This window comes from Lotus japonicus, chromosome 1 (assembly GCF_012489685.1).
Source record: "Lotus japonicus ecotype B-129 chromosome 1, LjGifu_v1.2".
NCBI classification, from domain to species: Eukaryota; Viridiplantae; Streptophyta; class Magnoliopsida; order Fabales; family Fabaceae; genus Lotus; species Lotus japonicus.
The window spans coordinates 64,119,649-64,140,535 of NC_080041.1; the positions used below are offsets into that span (position 1 = coordinate 64,119,649).

Consider the following 20,887-nt stretch of genomic DNA (forward strand, 5'->3'; position numbering starts at 1 on the left):
CAACGTATCTCAAAACAATCAATCGAAACCCTTGTTGAACTCATTGCTTAAGTATTTTCACTAAAGAACGGCGTTGTATTTCCAATTCCCTGAGGACGATAAAAACCCTTTACTATACTACAATCGAATCTTGAAAGATTCGAAAGTGGTTGGGTAAAAATTCTTTCAAAAATGATTCATTTCCTTCCCCAAATTTTCATGAAATCCACATGTTAAACTAGTGTTGTCCTTGACTTTGATAGCAAGAGTTGCATATATCTTTCCACGAAGTCGAGGTATTTGGATTAGGACATAAGTTGTATTGTGCCTTGAGAATTTTTCACCACAGATTATTGTCTTCATGGAGCAGCCTCCATCTCCACTTTCCCAAGAGTGCTTTGTTGAAAGAACGGCATTCCTTTACACCAAGTGCATGTTCCTCCCTTGGTTTGCATACTTGCTTTCATTTAACCTAGGATATCTTTCAGCTCCATTCACTTCCCCCCATAAAAATATTCTCATGATACCCCTACAGGTCTTGACCACACCATGTGGAATCTTGTAGAAAGAGAGAAAAAAAGGATAAAGCTGCTAACACACTATTTATTAGGCAGGTTCACCCTCCAAATGACAGAGTTTTCCTTCGCTAATCCAACAGTTTGTTTTGCATCTTATCTATTACCGACTTCCACATAGAAATTCTGTGAGGATTGGCACCAACAGGGATGCCAAGGTAACTGAATGGAATTTTCATAACTTTGCAATGAAGAATTATTGTAGATGGGCTTGGATAGTTCTCTTATCGTTGCTTGTTGAACTTTGGAGTCTTTAGACGATGGCTTCAGACGATGCATGTGAACTTCATACTGTTGGGCATATGGACAATGTTGTATTATGGACTTTTTCAAGTTGGTCTTGGATGTTTTCCTTGACTTCAATTCTTTGTCCTTTCTCTTCAAGTCTTCGATGTTTCTTTCTTGAGCTTCTTTTCTCCATTCTTCTTGTTGATCTTCTAAGATGCCTTTGTCTTGATCTCCCTTGCTTTGTCTCGATCTTCTTTGCCTTTTCTCGATCTTTATCATTTTGTCTTGGTCTTTATGTTTCTCATGTTGATCGTCTCTTTGTCATGAAGCTTTACCATTGTCCTTGCTTCGTTGTTTTTCCTTGTCGTCTTTGCTTTTCCTTGTTTGCATTATCTTGTGTTGGTCACCTATATTTTTGTCATGGTATCCATTGTTTTTTCCATAATTAAAACATATTCAATCACATGTTCTTCTAGAGGGAGATTTCATTTAGATCTTACAACCTCCATCGACGTAGCCGGTTAGACAAACATATCGCGCTATTGAGCAGCCTTGCCCTTAAATTGTTTTCAAATGCAAAATGGATGGGTTTTGGTTTTTTGCCTCCATCGTTATATTGTTGGAAATTTCAAATGCGAGTCATAAGTTCCACATTGGTTAATTAAAGACAATATAAGTGCGAAGACTCATAGAATCATTTCTTTAAGGTTTTGGGTCAAGATGTCGTGATCACTACTATGGTCTTATCTCTTAAGCCCATTATTGAGTTCTTCACTCATAGTCTAACAATGGTATCAAATTTGATGGTTCTATTGGGATGAGTATTTAGTTTAGTGATGGTTGATGGCCTTGTACCACTCAGCAAGACTTCTACTCTAGGGAGAGTATAATGTTTGAACTCACACTTGAAGGGGAGAATATTAAAAATTTGAAGTGTGAGTAATATGTTCCACATTGGCTAATAAAGGGTTTATTAAAGACAATATAAGTTGAAGACTCATAGACTCATTGCCTAAGATTTTGGGTCATGTATGTTCTTATCTCTTAAGCCAATTATTAATGTTCTCCACTCAAACTATAACATATGTTAGTGAACCGAAAAAAGATATTCTTTTAGGGTCTTACTTGATTGTTGTCGAATTTTAAAGAGGTCAGCCAATGTGATTAAGTGCGCATCTTTAGCTTAGAACTAAGTCAAGAACTTCTTTGAAAAATTCATGAAGTTGATAATGGATCGTATTGGCAAGTTTGTAAACCAAGCTAAATCGAACTATTTTAAGGATTATTAGGAGCATCTTATATTTAAGCTGGCTACTTGACTACTTGTCCTTTTTGTAACATTTTGATGTTGAAAACTGCCAAAAAAAAATTTCAGGTCTGAGGTGTTGTCATATGAGTTCAACACTAAAGCCTTGAGATTTTCAAGGATAACCAGGGCAGCAATCTCATTCGAAAAATGGTTGGAACTCGACCACCACATCTTCGGATGTTCCTCTCTCTATCCTTTGTTACTTCTTGGTCAACTATGTTAGTTGGGCTTTGTAGAGTCTGATTCTACTATCGTCATACAGCTAGACCAGCCATTTGAGTTTGTAGAGTCTTGTTCTTCGATCAAGCTCGCCATCTCCTCTCAAACTATGTCTTATAAGATTTGAGCATGATTTTCTTGGGCGCAATTGTTGCGCGTCTACACCATGACTTTTTAATCATGAGGTCGAAAGACTTTTGTGATGAGTTCTGGAAATTTTTTACCATGCCCAATGGTGGGTGCACAATAAAACTATAAAAACCAAGTTAGTAAGATGATAAAAAGCTTTCCTTAAGAGTTCTCAAATTATCATGTTTAATTTGGGACTCATAAATACAATTAACATCATATAGTGAATCACATAATTACAATTAAGTAGGAGAGGAGATTTGGATGACCCTATTAATGAGACAAAAGGGATAACAAATCTGGATTTCTTATTATGGGTGGCTGACTTAGACCAGTGTGTACATTTCTGGCTCGGATTGGATTGTGCCTATTTCAGCCACTTCCATGAGATTTCATTGGGGACTTGAATTTGCTGTGCTGCGTAACCCATACCGGTCTAAAAACAAATCATAACTGTTTTGTCATAAATATTTTTTATCTCACTCTATTAAAATGAATTGTCTAAATCTCTTATGCAAGTAATTTAACTCTGCCCTTGTGGAGCAATATGATTATTTATAAGATTTATATAAATAAAGTATAAAATTCCTAACTCACATATCTTAAAATTTATTGGTCCGCACCTAAGATAAAATTAGACTACGTTCATGAGTGTTTCAATCAAGTGAAAATATATTGATAGATAAGTAACATATTCACCAAACACTTGATTAAGCTTTAAATATTTTGGTCAAAAGTTCAAAACCAAGAACTTAACCCTAATTGGTGAACCTGATTTGGCTCTTGGGAATGAGATTGGGTTAGATTGGTGGGACAAGGAGCAGGACATAAGTAGTAAGTACACCATTACCAGGCATTACTTTCCAAATACTAGGTAGAGTTGTAATTGTCATTTTAGCAAGATCATCATCCGAAACACAAGGAGAGGCAACGAGTAAACACAAACAATAAATAAACTCACGACCCAACCAAATGGCAGAGCGTGTCTTTCTACTCACTTCTCAACCTTCACTCCCTTTCCCTTCTTCACCAACCAAAATGGCTGCTCTCGGTGGCGCCGCCGCTCGCATGATTCCTTCCACCGCCACCAGAGCCACCCTCTCACTCTCTTCCTCCTCATACTCCTCCCGTTCCTTCTTCTCATTCTCCTCCTCCTCCTCCTCCTCTTCCCGTTCCTCCTTCCAATGCTTGCGCTCCTCTCCTCGCATTTCTCACCTTTTTCTCAATCAGGTTTTTCTCTCTTCTCTGATTAACGTTTTCTCATATTTCAGCTTGTGTGATTGAATTGAATCGATGTTTTTTTTTTCAGGGGAGAGCTGAGGTTCGTGTTTCGAGTGGAGGATTTGCAACGGTGTCTGCTCCTAAATCCTTTGCGTCTGATCCTGATCAGCTGAAGAACGCTAAAGAAGATATCAAGGAGCTTCTTAGGACCCAGTTCTGTCATCCAATTCTCGTAATTTTCACTCCCTTTTCATTTCTATGATCTCTGTTTACTGGTGTGTTGCATTTGATTTAGCATTTTTTTGGAATTGAAAGCATTTAAACTTGCATTTTGATGTAATTGTATGGAATTGAAGCTGCACACTGTGAAATTCAATCATGTATTTGTTAGAACTTTCAACTATCAACATGTTTTGTCTTCTGTGAATACTAATTAGCGTTACTCAATTCTTTTGGAGTGCAAGTTGGAAATGATTTTAATAATTGAATTCCACAGACCACAGTCGTTGAGGTTTTGATCGAATTCGCTTCAGCTTAGGAACTTGCTTTCTCGCCCTTCATTTCTTTTTATGTGGAAATGGACCTGTTACCTTGTATTTCCAACATCTGGGGTTTTGTTTTCCTTTTCATATGACGAACAATCGCTATCATAGTTCTTGTTTTTTGTGATACCGTACAAACTCTGGTACTAAACATTTCCTACAAAGCTGTGGTGTAATGTAATGCACCTAAGCAGCACATGATACAGAATTTTGAGTAGATATCCACTATACTATATCTTTGGTTTAAAACTCACTTACTCAAATGGGCACCTAATTGGCCACCAAGATTTGGTGATGTAGGTACTCTTTTGCATCACATTGGCACAGATATCCAAACATAGCCCTGTGTCATTTGTTTGGATATGTGTGTGTTCGGACTTTGGATACCAATTGACTGCTACATGAATGGAATTTCATCTCAATCCACAAGAAGAGTTCCGTTCACTTTTTGTCATGAAGTGCGTGCTAATGTGTGTTTTCCTTGGTTGCCACATATATCCAAACATAGCCTATGTCATTTGTGATGCAAACTCTGGGTTGATGATATACATCCGCTCAATACAGTTGGATGGATCTTTGTCATAGAATTTTAATGTGTAGTGTACATGGGAATTCTTGTTCTTAATTCAACAGTTTACATAAAACTTTTTGTCATAGATTCGTTTGGGATGGCATGATGCTGGTACTTATAATAAGAACATTGAGGAGTGGCCACAGAGGGGTGGAGCTAATGCTAGCTTAAGATTTGAAGTTGAGCAGAAACATGCAGCCAATGCTGGTAAGTGATACAGATTCATCAAGCACTGATTATTTCTGAATTTTACTTATGTAATTTTCTCAACGACCGCCGTTTCAGGACTTGTAAATGCATTGAAACTTCTTCAGCCAATCAAAGACAAATACTCTGGTGTGACATATGCAGACTTATTTCAGTTGGCTGGTGCTACAGCTGTGGAGGTTGCCTCAGTCCTATGTTGGCTTCTAGATTGACTGTTGTCTATTTGAATTACTTAGAACATACATTGACTGTGATCTTGGAATTTTCAGGAAGCTGGAGGCCCGAAAATTCCTATGAAATATGGAAGAGTAGACGTATCTGGACCTGAACAATGCCCTGAAGAAGGGAGACTTCCTGGTAACAACCATTACCATATATCCAGTGGGAATTATATTGTGATAATATTAAATTTGGCTCTTCTAAAGTGAGGGAGTCATTTTAGAGGAAAGAGCCAGAGATGAGTGAGGAGTTATAGCCATTGATTGGAAATTCGACTGTTGGGATACAAAGCGCTTCATTTGTTATTAGACATGTGCATCCATAATATGATGACAATATCAACGGCTAATTTTCCAATCAATGAGTATAGCTACTCACTTGCCCCTCTAAATTGACTCTCACTTTGGAGGAGATAAATTCCTCTTTTCTTCTCTGTTGGTTGTAGGACTTGGATCTGACTAACATACTGTTTATTTGGGAATAAGAAACACTGAGAGAAACAATGGGCTGTCGATAATACACCTGTCAATATATTTGACGTATGATTGGTATTTAAATAATAATTGGCTTTTCAAAGTCTTAAACTAATAAATCATTGTTTTAGATCATATATCTTCTTTTGATATATCATATATCCCTCCTTTCAAGAGGATAAATGTGGCTTATTAGATGATATTTTATCGTATACTTAAAAATACTTCTTCCATCAATCATAGCTAACTCACTTCCAAATTTTTTTTGTGTGAATATAGATGCTGGTCCCCCATCACCTGCTGATCATTTGCGTCAAGTTTTCTATCGAATGGGTCTGAATGACAAGGTAATTTCCTTTGTTTCCGAAGAGAGTAAGATAGTATGGATTCTACTATTCTAGCAATATGTCTGTGATTTTGACTATCATGTTTCTGTATCTGCAGGAAATTGTGGCATTATCTGGTGCACACACACTGGGTCGGTCTAGACCAGACCGTAGTGGCTGGGGCAAGCCTGAGACTAAATATACGGTATATTGTTTGCCTTTTGGCCCACGACTTATAAGACATGTTCTTGTGGTGGTCTTTGAACTCTATTAAAACCATATTATAATTTTAATTCTAATTTTAATATCTGATGTTGCAATGCCCAGGAGAACTAAGTCATTGGTTTTGACACTACTGATTCCTGCATGTAAATAAGCAGAATTAGGGATATTTTATTTTACGTTAAAACTTTTCATACTCTTGTAGACGATGGGCCACCACTTTGATGGATCTTTATCTCATTTTAGAACTGATTTCCCACATTTCACCTTCAAGTCACTTGACTGAGTAAATATTGCTGGATAAACTTTCTTAGGACTAATTTAAAAAGGCTTAAATACTCTGTAGGTCCCTGAAATTGTACCCCGTATCAAAATAAGTCCCTGATAATTTTTTTTCCGATTCCGGGTCCCTAGAAAAATTTGTTTGATCAAAATAAGTCCCTACGCCGGAGAAGACAGTGGTTGCCTCCTCATTGTTTCCACAAACCATGAAATAACATGTTTAAAACACTCCTAGACCTTCATATATCTGATCTGGGCGAAGAAATCGCAAGAAACAAAGCTAAAACGAAGAAACCGAGAAGCTCCATAAATTCCGGCGAGAAGAAATCAACTTGCGACTGACCTTTTCTCTTCAACTGTGACGACCCAGCCCACGAGACCACCACCACTGAGTTCCTGAGGACGAGACGAAGCCGGCCCAACACCCTGGTCGTAGCGCCGCCATGACCGCCGTCGTCAACCACCGTCTTCTCCGACGTAGGGACTTATTCTGATTAAAAAAACAATTCCAGGGACCCGGAATCGGAAAAAATTTTTTTAGGGACTTATTTTGATACAGGGTACAATTTCAGGGACCCCTAGAGTATTTAAGCCATTTAAAAATATAAAAATTATTGTCTTATGGACACACTTAAAAATGGTCATCATCAAGGTTAAATTTCAAGGGACATTGCAAGTGCATATTAATTTCTGATTGGCATCATCATCAAGGTTCAATTCAGCAGATACCTCTGTTTCAGAGTGGAAGACGTTATCCATGCAACTTCTGTAATCTGAAATTTAGCTACTGTGGTCTTGCTGCACAAACAAAATGCATCTTATTCTATCTTGATCAGATATGATGCGTGGTAGTTGTTAGTCTATGTTGGTCTAGATATTCCATGTCTTGCTTCAGTTTACTTTTAAGAATAGGAAATTTTTATGTATGCTTTAACTATTCCTCTGCTCTTAGTTTTTTTTGTCAACTATCTCTAATCTTATGTATACAGACCTGTCATGTTTTGTCTCTCTTTAGAGTTAATTTACATGCTGATGATCAAATAGTTTTCAAACTGTAAAGATACCTGATAACTCAATAAAACCAAAACTCATGTGCATCACTCTATAGAAAGATGGGCCGGGAGCACCTGGAGGACAATCCTGGACAGCGCAATGGTTGAAGTTTGACAACTCTTACTTCAAGGTGAGAAATCTCTGTTTTCTTTTTTTTGTTGGGGGATGATTGTTAAGGGGAGTTGAAGCGGAGAGGGGAGTATGGAGTTTACTTTTTTCTTGTTGTAATTGTCGTTACATACAGGACATCAAAGAAAAAAGGGATGAAGATCTATTGGTATTGCCAACTGATGCTGCTATTTTTGAAGATCCATCCTTCAAGGTAAAATACCTGGAAGTTTATTTTCTTGGCCAATTATTATTGAAAAATGAAACTCTATGATGTACCCCAAAAAATTGTAAAACATGCAGGTATACGCTGAGAAATATGCTGAAGATCAGGAAGCATTCTTTAAAGATTATGCTGAAGCGCATGCCAAACTTAGCAACCTTGGAGCCAAATTTGATCCTCCAGAGGTCTGTTCATTTTGAGTTTACTGATACTGTTTTTTACATATTAATTATTAAGATGGATGTGCTTATGTGACTGCAGTCCTTGAGATTATGTTCTTTCTCTCCGTTTTCATTTCCATTTCTTTGTGCATATTTTTTTTTCTTTGTGCATATGTGTTTCCAAATAAATTGACGAATTTACCTATTAAAAGTTTCCTTTTGTAATCTGTTTCTCAGGGCATTGTAATAGATGGTGCTCCAAATGCTGGGGCAAAGAAGTTTGTAGCAGCCGAGTACTCCTCTGGAAAGGTTCGAAACTTGCACTATATATCAAATCCTACTATTCATTTAGTTGATACTTTAACTAGTTTGGCATATTTCAATGAAAAACTTGCATTTGATATATATTTGTTCATTGTTTTAATTTTACTGGTTTGGTGCAGGAGTAAAAAACGAGTGTCATGTTTTGTTGTACAACCAGTATCTTTTAATAATACAAGAAGAAGCTATTTTCAAATCATGTGATATATCACATGAAATTTTGGGAGTGTTAAATGAAGAACAAAGGAATAAAATTCAGTAGTGTGTGCCTATTTGAATTGCAGAGAGAGCTGTCTGAGTCTATGAAGCAGAAGATACGAGCTGAATATCAGGCAGTGGGAGGAAGCCCAGATAAGCCTCTACAGTCAAACTATTTTCTTAATATCATAATCGTTATAGGTGTTTTGGCACTTTTAACATCACTGTTTGGAAACTAGTTGGATTTTGTTTTTCTTGGCTTCGCTATAATTGCATCGGCATTTGATTTGAGTACTTGTTCTAATTTTTTGCTGCAAGTCTTCTTGATTTATTGAAAATTGCGTATTAATGCATTACTAAAAATATAATCATGTTATAAAGCTAAATACTTCCCCAACTTGAGTTGGCACAACTGGTTCCGGATTCTGGATTTTTACTCTCATCTTATCATAGGTTGAGGGTTCGAACCTCCGTGCATCTGGTAAAATTTAAGTTGGTGGGCAACCCTCATAGAATGACGAAGTTTATGAATTAAAAAAATCAGAAATTTATGAATTTCACGCTTTTTTTTTTAAGTGAAGGGTCATATAAAAGAACTGTCATGATATGCAGTTATGCACCTAATTAATAAGCTCTGAATTGTTCTCATAGTAAAATTGGTCTATAGATATAAAATTATAGAATCATAATATCAGATCTATCTTGTGTTCTTGATAGAATTCTAATGCATGAGACTATTCTCTTTCAGCTCAGCTTTTGATAAGTGTGTAGAGTGTGTTTTTTACTAGTTAATGGGGTTCAAGTTTTGTAACTAATCATTACTCCCTCCGTTCCAAAACTATTGTAGTTTAAGGTTTTTACACAAAGTTTAAGAGCTTATTAATTGATGTTATAATTTGACTGAAACACCCTTATTTAATATGAGTTATAGGAAAGAGAGAGAATACAATTTATTGGTTAACTAATTTGTGATAATTGTGATTGGTGGAAATAAGAGGTGATACTTGGAAAATACAATATTAAATGAGGGCATGAGTGGAAGAGAATTAGATAAAGTGCTTTGGATAGGTAAAACAACAATGGTTTTGGAACAAAACAAAAAAGCTAAAACTACAATAGTTTTGGAACGGAGGGAGTAGAAAACAATGGTATCTCATTGGACATAAATAAATTGCCAACCATCATGGGCCATTTATCCGGAAAACTCAATAGTAATTTTATTAATATATTAATAATTCAAAATCATAGTTTTATTAATTGATTAATGTTAATTCACTTAATTGAACTCAAAAATTCATTCGCATGAACGTGTTTGGTAGACAGCTCGTAAGGGGATGAAACTTGACATATTAATTACGACATATTAAGGCTCAGTTTGGAAGAGCTTATTTGAGCTTATCTGACGGCATAAGCTCTTATGTCAGTGTTTGGGAGGGCTTATGAAAACAGCTTATGGCCTGCCATAAGCTATTTTCAGCTTATTTTCATAAGCTACTCAGGATAGCTAATGAAAAACAGTTTATTTATTATTTATTTCAATAAATTTTTAAAAATAGCTTATGAATAAGCGCTTAATTAAGCCGTTTTTTCCAAACGGGGCATAATTCTGTTATGTGTTTGCTAGACTACTTGCAATGACCCTGTTGAATGGGTGTTGAAAAATTGATTCAACTGTTGAATTGTTCCAATAGCCCTGTTGAATAGGGTGTGTAACATTCAACATGTTGAATACATTCAACATGTTGAATGAATAGTAAATTGGTCCCACTTATCCCACATTGTAAAATCTCATTGGTTGTGTTAATTTCCATATTCTTATGTCATTCTAATTATTTATGGTCAATTATTCCGTAGTAAATTAATTTTTTATTTAATTTTTTTTACCAAAATTCATCATTTTTTTTGTTTATAAATAGAGACTTGATTCATTTGATTTGGACAAAGAAAAAAAACGACATTTTCCCCTCTAGTTTTTCTATTTAGCCTCCAATAAACTCTTGTTTGTAGCTCTAAACATATTTTTAGTGAAATGGATCCCAACAATAACCCTTTTAACACTCACCCCTTCTAATTTCACTTGTTTTAATTAGTATATTGTATTGCATTTTAAGTTTTTTGTAATTTCACTTGTTTTAATTAGTTTATTGTATTGCATTTTAAGTTTTTTGTAATTTCACTTGTTTTAATAATGACTATCCCTATATGTCGTCTTCTTTTACTTGCAAGAAAAAATTAATTGAGAATATAAAATTACTAAACTAGAAAGAAAAAAAAAAATTAACTCTAAATTATTTTAATTTAATTTAAATCGATAATTGTTATTAATATATAATGACAAAAACAAAAACATAAAAGAAAGTAAAGAATATGAAATAAAAGTGGTGGGGTAGGGTGTTTAATTTTATTAAACAAAATCATTGTAGTGAGTAAAAGTTGAATGTGTATTGAATTATTAGGTGGAAGAGAGAGAAGATGATGTGAAGTGTAAAAAGTGAAAAGTAGGGTGTTGAATGAATTCAACCATTGTACATAGTCTTATACTCTTCAGATCGAACAGAATATAAGACTTCTTGAACAGTACATTGTGGTTTTGTGATAAATAGTGGAACGAAGGAGAAAATAATTAAATGCTCTCTTCAATTTTTTACACAGGAAAACTACCCCTAAATTATATTTGAAATCTTTTTAGTTATATGACAATATAAAAAAATATGCATATAAATATTATTATAAATTAATATTGGGTACAAAATTATTGTGTTTTCACTATATTAACAATTAAATTTTTGAAAGCTCAATATATTTATATCAATGTATTTCAAGTCAATTTTTTTAATGAGCTAGTTTTATTATAGCAACAAAAATATTATTTTAATATTGGGAATTGTTATTCAGACCCCCCTCACAGCTATTCAGACCCCTAAAAAAGTGCTAAATTACTTAAACTAGGATGGTACCCGTGCGATGCACGGGAGGCTTCATCTTCATCTGTAGTTTTTGTTTTTTGAATTTATGCCTAATCGAAATTTATAGCAACTAATCGCGCGTACGTTCATAGATGAGGGCAACATCTTCAATATTTGTGAGCTTTATTTCAGACAAGTTTTGAATGCTTCATAATTATTCTCATATGCAACAACTCTAGAATGAAAAAATCAACACCAACACACCGGCACAACCACAACGACACAAAAAAACCGTAAAGTACATTCATTAACAAACCAACCACAGACAGATTTTTAATTTTATGACAAAGAGACGACACATTCTAGTGACGGATGACTACAACTTTGAATGTAGGATTATTCCCATACGATGGAGCTTTAGTCTCTAATTTTGTTTGCTTAGCAAAAATAACTTTATGTGCATGATGCACATTATATAACAAAAATAAAGTTGATTCTAAAGTCTCGACACACAGTCCAATTCGTTACCAACTTGTCTCTGAGTCAATGAGGTTTGGTGTTTTTCATGATTTTTGTTGCTTGTAACTTCTCAACCAGAACTGCAGGGGAGCAATTTGTATCTCATAGAATGAGTCATGCCTTCCATCGTAGCTTGATTGGATTGTCTCACTTTTGTTCCTGATTGTTGTCACCATTGCAGGCACCTAGTTCACCAATTTTTAGAAATATGACCATAGATAGTATTGCTAACCATTTTTTAGTTTTATAACATTTGTTAATAAGCATTTTCCTGGTGAACATATTTTAATAAGCATTAAGAGCAAAAAAATCTCTTTTTACAATCTAAATGCAGGGTATTGATCCAAAGTTCTTGTTATGTATTTTGCAGCTCTTGATACTTCACTAAGCAAGCATATGATCCTAGAAGACTACAAAATTATGAACTATGAAAAACTCACTTGATGTATGAATGCTGCACAAAGCACAAGAGTTCCTCTTAGAGATATTCTGAAGTTAAATTCTGTATGATCTCTGTGACCTAGTTTTAAACTAATTTTGGCTTCAAACATGATAAACTATATGGTGCCAAAGCACTTTTAAGAATTTAAAATTCCTCAGCAGAAAAATCATGACATGATAATGAAGCACAATTCACATTTATCACAATAATTGAATAAAACATCACAGTCTAGGGTAAATGATTTTATTTGATATATTAATAAATTTATCTTCAAACCTTTTACTTTCAAAGGAAAACCCTTAACGAAAGCTAAGTGAATGACGACTTTGTAATGAGAGAAGAAACTTTACCAAAAGGGAAAAGGATCACATAGAAGAAGGATAATATACATCAAAAAGAAAAATAAAGACAAAACAATACTAATACTGAAGAGCTCCACTCTGAAAGACTGAAACCAACTATGTCCGCAAAGTAGGATACTTGGTTAAATTCTCCAAAATCAATGAATGACATAATCCTTTGCCAGCCAGCATCTTTCTACATGAGCACAGGCAAACATCTCTTTGAGTTCTCCTTGCTTCCTGGAAGCAATTTCCTTCATCCTGCTAGCTTTAAACTGCTCAAGTCTTTCAACTTCCACTTCAGCCTTTATGAAGAAAAAAAACCATTAGTTAGCACCATTTTAGGAGCCCAAATCTGATAAATTCACAAGATATTTAGTACATGCTCAATCATATCTAGATCAAGGGCACCAACAACAGTGACTTCATCAACATAAGCTGAGATATTACAGGGTATATAGGTCAAAGTAAACCATAAATTAAAAGTAAAGTAGAAATGAATACATTCATTCCAAAGTCAGAACTCTTAGGAATTTCTTGAAAACATACATGGAACATATTGTAGGAGAAAATCATAGTATGTGAAAATTAATAATACTTGAAAGCATATTAAGTTAAACAATCTTGACAAAAATTAATAATAATCAAGGAAATAAAACAATTTTCTTAATTCATTACTTTGTGCAGCCTCTGCTTTTTATCTTCTTTTAGTGTTAAAAAATCTTAGCAAGCCTAGCTAGTGTATTAGAGAAGTTCATACCAATGACAGTGCATAAATCATGTCAAGCACTCACAAATTCAAAAAACTTATGCAACCTCTCGGTCTGCCACACAAATCAATATTGCAATCAGACCCTCAAAGTGTCTGCTAAGTGAATGAAATCAAGTAGTCTTTTCAAATTTGGTACCAACTGATACTTTATTGGAGACTAAAACAAAATTACCTAATCTTTTTGATGATCTTGGCACTCAGATTGATATTCATCGAACTTCTTCAAGAAAGGCCAGACTTATCAACAGCAGGTAAAAAATCATTAAGGTTCAAGTTCCTAGCTAACTCTCCACAAAGTTTTTTATCTGTGACTGTACATCAGAGAACTCTTGTATTCTTTCTTCCTTTTGTTGCCATAACTGTTCGAGTACTGGTACTTTAGTTTCAAGTTGTTCCTCATAGTTCCTGAGATGTCCTTAGGCTGTGGAAGAAGAAAAAACAAATGCATAGCAAATAAGTTTGCAACTTTATTATCAAAATACATCACAAAGTTATGTCTGTATTTGTTCTGTTAAATACGGCCAATGTAAAAATATAGTTAAGCAGTTACCAACATTTCCAGCAAAGCTCTTTTCACCAAGAGTTGGTAGAGGAGTAGAAAGCTCAAGCTTAGCATCAGATAAGGCTTGAAGTAGTTGTACCCTATATTTGGCAGCATGCTCAACCTTTCTCTTGTACACATCCAAGCATTGCTACTCTTACTAAAGAAGCATCTTTTCTCGTTCCTCATCACTCTCACCAACCACATTCCATATTGGCTACGGTGAGTGAATATAATCTAATCTCACTATTCTTTAGACCATGTGCATCACCAGTGACAAAGGTGAATTGCTGAATGAAGTTACGCACAGCTTCTTCAGCAAAGAGCCACAAGTGTTTTCTCCAATAAGTGGATTTTGAGCTTCAGCCCTTGACATTGACCTTCCAAAACAACCAAGCCTGCAACGCACACAAAAAATCAATGTAATCCCCTTCTCACAACAGCGAAAAAAATGTTGTTTGGATGCTCCTTCTTGTAATGCTCTATGAACTTCGACATGCAGCAATCACAAATTGTTTACCATTAAAAAAACCAAAAACCAACAAATGAAGAAGAGTCTAATAATTTACTGTATTATTCCTTGTGTACAATCAAACACTAACTCATTTTAGAAAAATATATAATAATTTGCACAAAAATAGAGATGCATCCATGAGGGCATTGATGAATCAATAGTAACATTGTAAAATTGGAAAGAAAGAATTCCTAGTAGAAATATGTCCAGAATTAGAAAAGTTCCACACTTGTCAGAGGCTGCATATATGTGTTTGAAAGTGGTATGAGAAGAAAATATGGTAGAGCGGGAGAAGCAATACATATAGGTGAATAAAAACAAAAATACACTTTACATTTTGTAGAAAGAGAAACAAAAGAAATCTAATAATAGTCAACTTTTTCAGTCAAAAATAAAAATCAAATGGTAGTCACCTTTATTTTGTGTCCAATTTCCTATTTTCTTATTTACCATGTTATTGTTTTTCTCCTACTCTAGCTCAAAGGATGAACTACCATTTAGATTCTAGAACATTACCAATAGAAGGAAAGTCAAAAAGTAAAACAGGGTGGTCTTACAACCATTAAAGACTACCATAGCATCAATGCCTCATTTTATAAAAGAAAAAGCTACATCTCAGATGAAAAGAACTATATAATGCCCTTATAGATTGGTTTAAACATAACAAATACAAAAAAAATCACGAAAGACTACCATGTTATTGTTTTTCTCCTAATGTGAAGAAGAGTAATTCGAATTCATGGAGCAATAATTAAATGAAAAGCTGACCTGACCATTGAACATTTGTTGCTTGCTAATATTTGTAATAGTAATAATGGTACTATAAGTGTTGGTTTGGTGCACTAAAGATACTGCATAATGAAATAGTTTGTCTCTGACCCTCTGGTTGAAGTTTTAGTTTTTGTCTGCCATCCTCTTCTTTTGCATAGCTTTGTCACCCTAGTCAAAATTCATGACATATTATTGTTAAATGTGAGAGACTGTAGTGAGAAAAGCTAATCAGATTCTCAACCAATGTCTATTTAATTACTATGTATTTTACTACTTTGCACTGACCCTACCCAGCTGAGTAAAGTTATGTTGCAATTTGATATGCTTCATGTGATGGATAAAACAAAGGAGCACATACTGATCAAACCGAGCAAATGGATGTCCATGAAATTCTTCATGAGAGAGGGGGATAGAGAGCTAACCCAAAAATTAGAAAGTTTACAAAATGTCTTCCACACTAATGATACTGCATAATGAGCCCACCTAGTTCTAAAATCCAAACTAATAAAATAGAGATACTGCATAATTGAAACCTATATGTGTGGCACCATAGTATATCTTTTTCTTCACTCCCTCCTCTCACTATAAAAAAAAAGTAAAAAGAAAAAAAAAAGCAAAAGTTTGAAAGTAGAAGAGAATTTCTTACAAGTTAGGAAAGAATAACCCAATATAACCCAATATAACATCAGCACATAAGGAGATAATAAAATTAAATCTAGTACAGGGAAGATAAGTAAATTGAACTGGTGATTATTGTTGGGAAATAAGTAAATTATTCAAAGAGTAACATTTAAGGAAATGAAATCTTTACTCGTCAAATAGTGAGTAAAAGAAAGGACATATGCCAAAGAAAGAAGAAAAAAAACGACAATGTAGACATCACCGGTTTACTTCACCACCTTATGAACATTAAAATTTTACATATCATGTATGGATTAAGATTGCAGTACAATATATGGGGGAAAGTACTAACCACGGGTAACTGATCATTCACCAAACAACATATTGGAAATTCCTCTACAAATAATTCTAAACCGGAAACAATTCCGGAGAGAAACTTGTCCGAGTAGCTTCGGCATCAGAATTGATTCTGATGAATAATAAGTTGATTTAAATTCCAAACATGTTATAAGTAGAAAACTGAAATAAATTGCAGGTCATCTTTAGTGCACCAAACCGGGACACCTAAGAAACAAAACTGCAATATATAGAAGACAAATCAAGAACAAAGTAAGAGAAGCCAAAATAATACCTGTTTAGGCAGAGTTTTACCTTTAATTTAACTAAGATATTGAATTGCAGATCGCATACATCTCGGTTCAGTGCAGTCACAAGTCCACAACCACATCATGCACTAATAGCAAAAACGCATGATAACTGCATCTGCCACAACATGCCTTGGTTATTACAGGTATAAAATATTAAGAAGTCCAGACATCTCAGCCATTTCTATAACTCAACACAACAAATTCATAACTAAGAAATCAACCCCAGTTATAAGAATTACTCAGACTTGAGACTGCAGGAAACTAACCCAGCAAAAACCTAAGAACTCAGACACATCACTAAAAGAGGTTAACAATCCAAACTCACATGCATAAAAACAATACTGTAAAATTAAGAAAACGCCCAAAATGCCAAGAGAAGAGAGTGAAGGATCGGAGATGAGAATTGCAATTGCAAGAAGGGAAGAGAAGAAAATTGACTCACCTTATCCTTCCCCTCCTCACAGACATGGTTCAATTTATAGGCACTCCATCAAATCAGTCAAGTTGTAAAGAAGATGAAGAGGGAGTGTAGGGGAGGGAGTGTAGGCACACAACCTGTCAAAGACATCAGAAAGCTGGAATTTGCAAGCTGTGGGTAACTCCGAAATAGGGAGTAGGCAAGAAACGGAGAAAAAAGATGCGTATGGCATAGGGAGAGCATAGGAGGAAAAAAGGATAGAAGAGGACAAGTACAACATAGATTTTTTTTGGGCTTATAGTGTAAATAATAGCTTGGGAGGTGAGAACAGAGGTGGCTATTAGGGGGAGAAGGTTCTGGACAACCCAAGGAGATAGGGAAGGACGATTCAGATAGGAGACCTGTGCCATGGATAGGGGAGGAGGCAGCTGTCAGATTTTCGCAGTGAGAGGGCAGGCGTAGCCAAATGAGTTGGGTTGGTTAAATTTCAGCTCGAAAAGAACTTGGGTTAGTGCAACCCGGCTCATTTAACCCGCGGGTTAGACCGGCCAACCCGCGGATCAAGCGAGCCAACCCGTCGGGTCAGAGTTATTTTTCATTAAAAAAATTATTTTATTTCTCTTTAATTCCAGGTTAGTTTTATGGATTAATTTTAGATAGAAAAATTGAAATTTTAATTTCTTTTAATTTGAGTCAATTTTTTATATTTTATTTATTGTTATTATATTATTTATCTCATTTTAAATGTGACAGTAAAATAATTGTGTTCTAAAATCCTGTAAACTAAGTTCTTTTTCTATATTTCAAATGTGAGATAAAAATAATTGCGTTGATAAACCTTTTTTTTATGAGTTGATACCAATTTCTATAAGTATTTTTTTGAAATTATTTTTTATAACATTTTAAACAATTTCTAATCCAATTTCGCAATTTTTTATATTTATTTCACACAACCCGCGAGCCAGCCCGCCAACCCGCAGGGATGGCAATATGGGCTCAGCCCGTTGGGCCAGCCCGCCCCGCCACCGTTTTGGGGCGGGTTGGGCTGGAAAATGTAACCCATAAATTCTTTCAGCCCGCCCTGTTTTGGCCCGCAATTTAGCGTGCTGAGAGCGGGCTGGGGCGGGCTGGCCCGCGGGTTCCTTTTATTTTTTTGCTTTTGGGGGGGTTTGGGCTACTAATTTTTTGTTTTGCTGGGACAAAAAATAGCTACACTCCTTAGCACAAAAAAAGCCACTATTTTTTTATGCCTCTCATATATGCACACACAACCGTTTTTTTAGACCAAGAAACATTGGAACAACTCCAATTTTTTTTTATCAAGTAAAATAGATTCTTATATAATAAGAGCATAATCAATCAACAACTAAATGCTTGTACATGTGCTTACGATCAAGTTATACGTGCTCTTATTTTTATTATTTACACCATTCATCCTTTTATTAGAATATGTTTTCTAAGACTGAATTTCAAAAAAATTGAAAAAATACCCAAAATTGCATACAGTAAGAAAACTTTCAAATATATAATACTCAATAAATAACAATTGGCTTGTAAAATCATATATGTTGATTTTTATTATTCATTTGCTTGCAATTTTGCATTTTTTATTACAGTTTTATGTGTGCATTTACGTAATTGTAAAAGAAGACTCATGAAAATTTTGTGTTAACACAAATGTAACAATGTTCAAATTGGTCATGCCTCCTATTTTTTAGAAAAAACATAATACTACAATCATTTCAAAAAATTTATCAAAAATATATAATTTTTATTTCCATCCATTGTGGCCCATGGGCTAGCCCGCCAGCCCGCCTTTTAGCGGGGTGGGCTACGATTTAGAGCCCAATTTTTTGGGCGGGCCAACCCAACCCGCCCCGTTTGTGGCGGGCTACAGGCGGGGCGGGTTGGGGCGGGCCAGCCCGTATTGCCATCCCTACCAACCCGCGAGCTCGTAGCGAGCCGGGTTGGGTTCATATTTTCTTGGCTCGTTAAGATCCCGGGTTGACACAACCCAACCCGTTTTCAACCCAACCCATACGGGCTGACCCATATGGGCCGGACTGGCCCGTATTGACAGCTCTAACCACCACCACCACCCACAACCACCACCACCCCTATGGCCGCCGCCGCCACCACCACCACCACAAGCTTCATCTTATGTCGTTTTTGAAAATTTTCAATTATAGGGAGTTGTTACTGTCGTTTTTAATTTTTTTTCTGCAAATAAACGCACTTTAAAAGTGTGTTACGCACGCACTTTAAAAGTGCGTTGTAACACCCCGATTTCCAGGTGTCACTTTAGTAACCAAAAATAATCTTTACGCGGAAAACAGGTAATTTTTTTTCGTTTTCTTTCCTTTAAATCAAAACAATAGAAAGTAAAGACATAACCCAACAACTAACTAACCGATAAACAAACATATACAAATGTACAGCCTCAGCTGCACTCTCCCGTCACGCGCACACGCAGTGACTCCAAGGTAGCATGCCCGTAGGCGAATATTTTCAAACCAGAACTGTACGCAAAAACATCAAATATACCACTATCCAAGAGAAAGTCGGCCTCAAAATGGCCTAAGCAAAGACCCCTATGGTCCGACTGACTCACTGTGATCCCTCAGTAAGAGAACCACACAAAAGTCATGCGTCGGGAACCTACCCTGTCCCAAAAGCAAAACGAATCAGAGCTATTACAGTAACAACCAACTCAAAAGACTCTAACCTCCCATAACCCACACTACTATCAGCGACCCTCCCTCGATCAGGCATGAAGTCCGGGTCCTCGTCGAAAGCTCTAGTAATAGTCATTCCGCTCCGGGTCTTTCCCGCGCCACGAATCATCACGAACCGGCTGACAGACGCCTGGCAGCAGGCCGACCGCCCAAACACAAACATACAAACAAAGCCAAGGCGCTAGGGTCAACTTACAGAATACAATAGATATACAATCAACATGCGATAAAGGGGTATATATATATATGTTGTATATATACATATAAGTTATGCACTGCTTACCCTAAGGTTTATACATAGCATGTTATCAAATCTCTTACACAATTCAGTCATAATAAGATGCATTGTGTGCCAGTGCAGAATATGCTGACACAAATCCGAATAACGTCACTCTGCTTGGCGACGGGACAGAACAACAACGTCACTCTGCTTGGCGACGGAACAAATCAACAACGTCACTCTGCTTGGCGACGGAGCAAATCAACGACGTCACTCTGCTTGGCGACGGGACAAACCAACGGTATTGCCACTTATAGGCTGGGCACCTCGAGACGGTCGTAACACTGGCCTCGTGTTTAACCATTTCTGCTCGGGCGTCGCTTATCACCTTTGGCTATAGTCAAGACGATACAAACTCTACATGGTTTGACCATTTCTGCTTGCTATGCCGAACATCAACAGGCACGATGCAACTCTACATGGATGATCGTTACCTCCTGTTGTGCCAGATATAGTCAGGACCGATTCAACTCTGCATGGCTGATCGTTACTTCCTGTTATACCGAAGTACTCTGCTTGGCACTTCATCGCGTATATGCACGTGTGCAATATGATTATCAAAACCAGAGTCAGTGTCGGTCAATACAACACGACTTGGAGTTAGTGTCGGTCAATACAACACAACCCCCACCACAAAACCCACAAATAAAACCCAGAGTCTGTGCCGGTCAATACAACACGACTCGAACAACACTACCAGGAGTACTAGAGTACTTGGTGACTTTCAATCATCACCATAGCTCACCTCAGTGGCTTTCCCCAATTCCAAACTCTCCAAACCCACAACATAAGTCGACTTTTCCCCGCCTTTCGT

The 20,887-nt window shown here is 36.1% G+C and overlaps 1 protein-coding gene and 1 long non-coding RNA gene across 9 annotated transcripts; one reads left to right on the plus strand and one right to left on the minus strand.

The window, feature by feature from the left end:
* The first annotated feature begins 3,306 nt into the window (after positions 1-3,306).
* LOC130738054 (probable L-ascorbate peroxidase 6, chloroplastic/mitochondrial) lies at positions 3,307-8,857 on the plus strand. Of its 2 annotated transcripts, none has more exons than XM_057589958.1 (12): positions 3,307-3,669; positions 3,749-3,892; positions 4,860-4,980; positions 5,059-5,159; positions 5,250-5,337; positions 5,952-6,019; positions 6,117-6,203; positions 7,611-7,685; positions 7,800-7,877; positions 7,967-8,071; positions 8,285-8,356; positions 8,653-8,857. In XM_057589958.1, the coding sequence occupies exons 1-12, from the start codon at positions 3,412-3,414 to the stop codon at positions 8,803-8,805; spliced, it is 1,350 nt and encodes a 449-aa protein (XP_057445941.1). In that variant the 5' UTR covers positions 3,307-3,411; the 3' UTR covers positions 8,806-8,857. The 2 variants fall into 2 exon arrangements, with proteins under 2 accessions (XP_057445941.1, XP_057445945.1); XM_057589962.1 differs by having other exon boundaries at positions 3,309-3,669; positions 8,491-8,857.
* A 3,805-nt stretch (positions 8,858-12,662) lies between these two features.
* On the minus strand, positions 12,663-17,694 carry LOC130738061 (uncharacterized). 7 transcript variants are annotated; one of them, XR_009019188.1, is made up of 7 exons: positions 17,083-17,683; positions 16,645-16,755; positions 16,346-16,570; positions 15,370-15,540; positions 14,101-14,485; positions 13,719-13,967; positions 12,663-13,079 (listed from the first exon to the last, which is right to left on the minus strand). It is a non-coding gene; the product is annotated as an uncharacterized LOC130738061 (long non-coding RNA). The 7 variants fall into 7 exon arrangements; XR_009019185.1 differs by having other exon boundaries at positions 15,370-16,570; positions 17,083-17,694; XR_009019180.1 differs by lacking the exon at positions 16,346-16,570 and having other exon boundaries at positions 14,097-14,485; positions 17,083-17,680.
* Between the last annotated feature and the right edge of the window lie 3,193 nt (positions 17,695-20,887).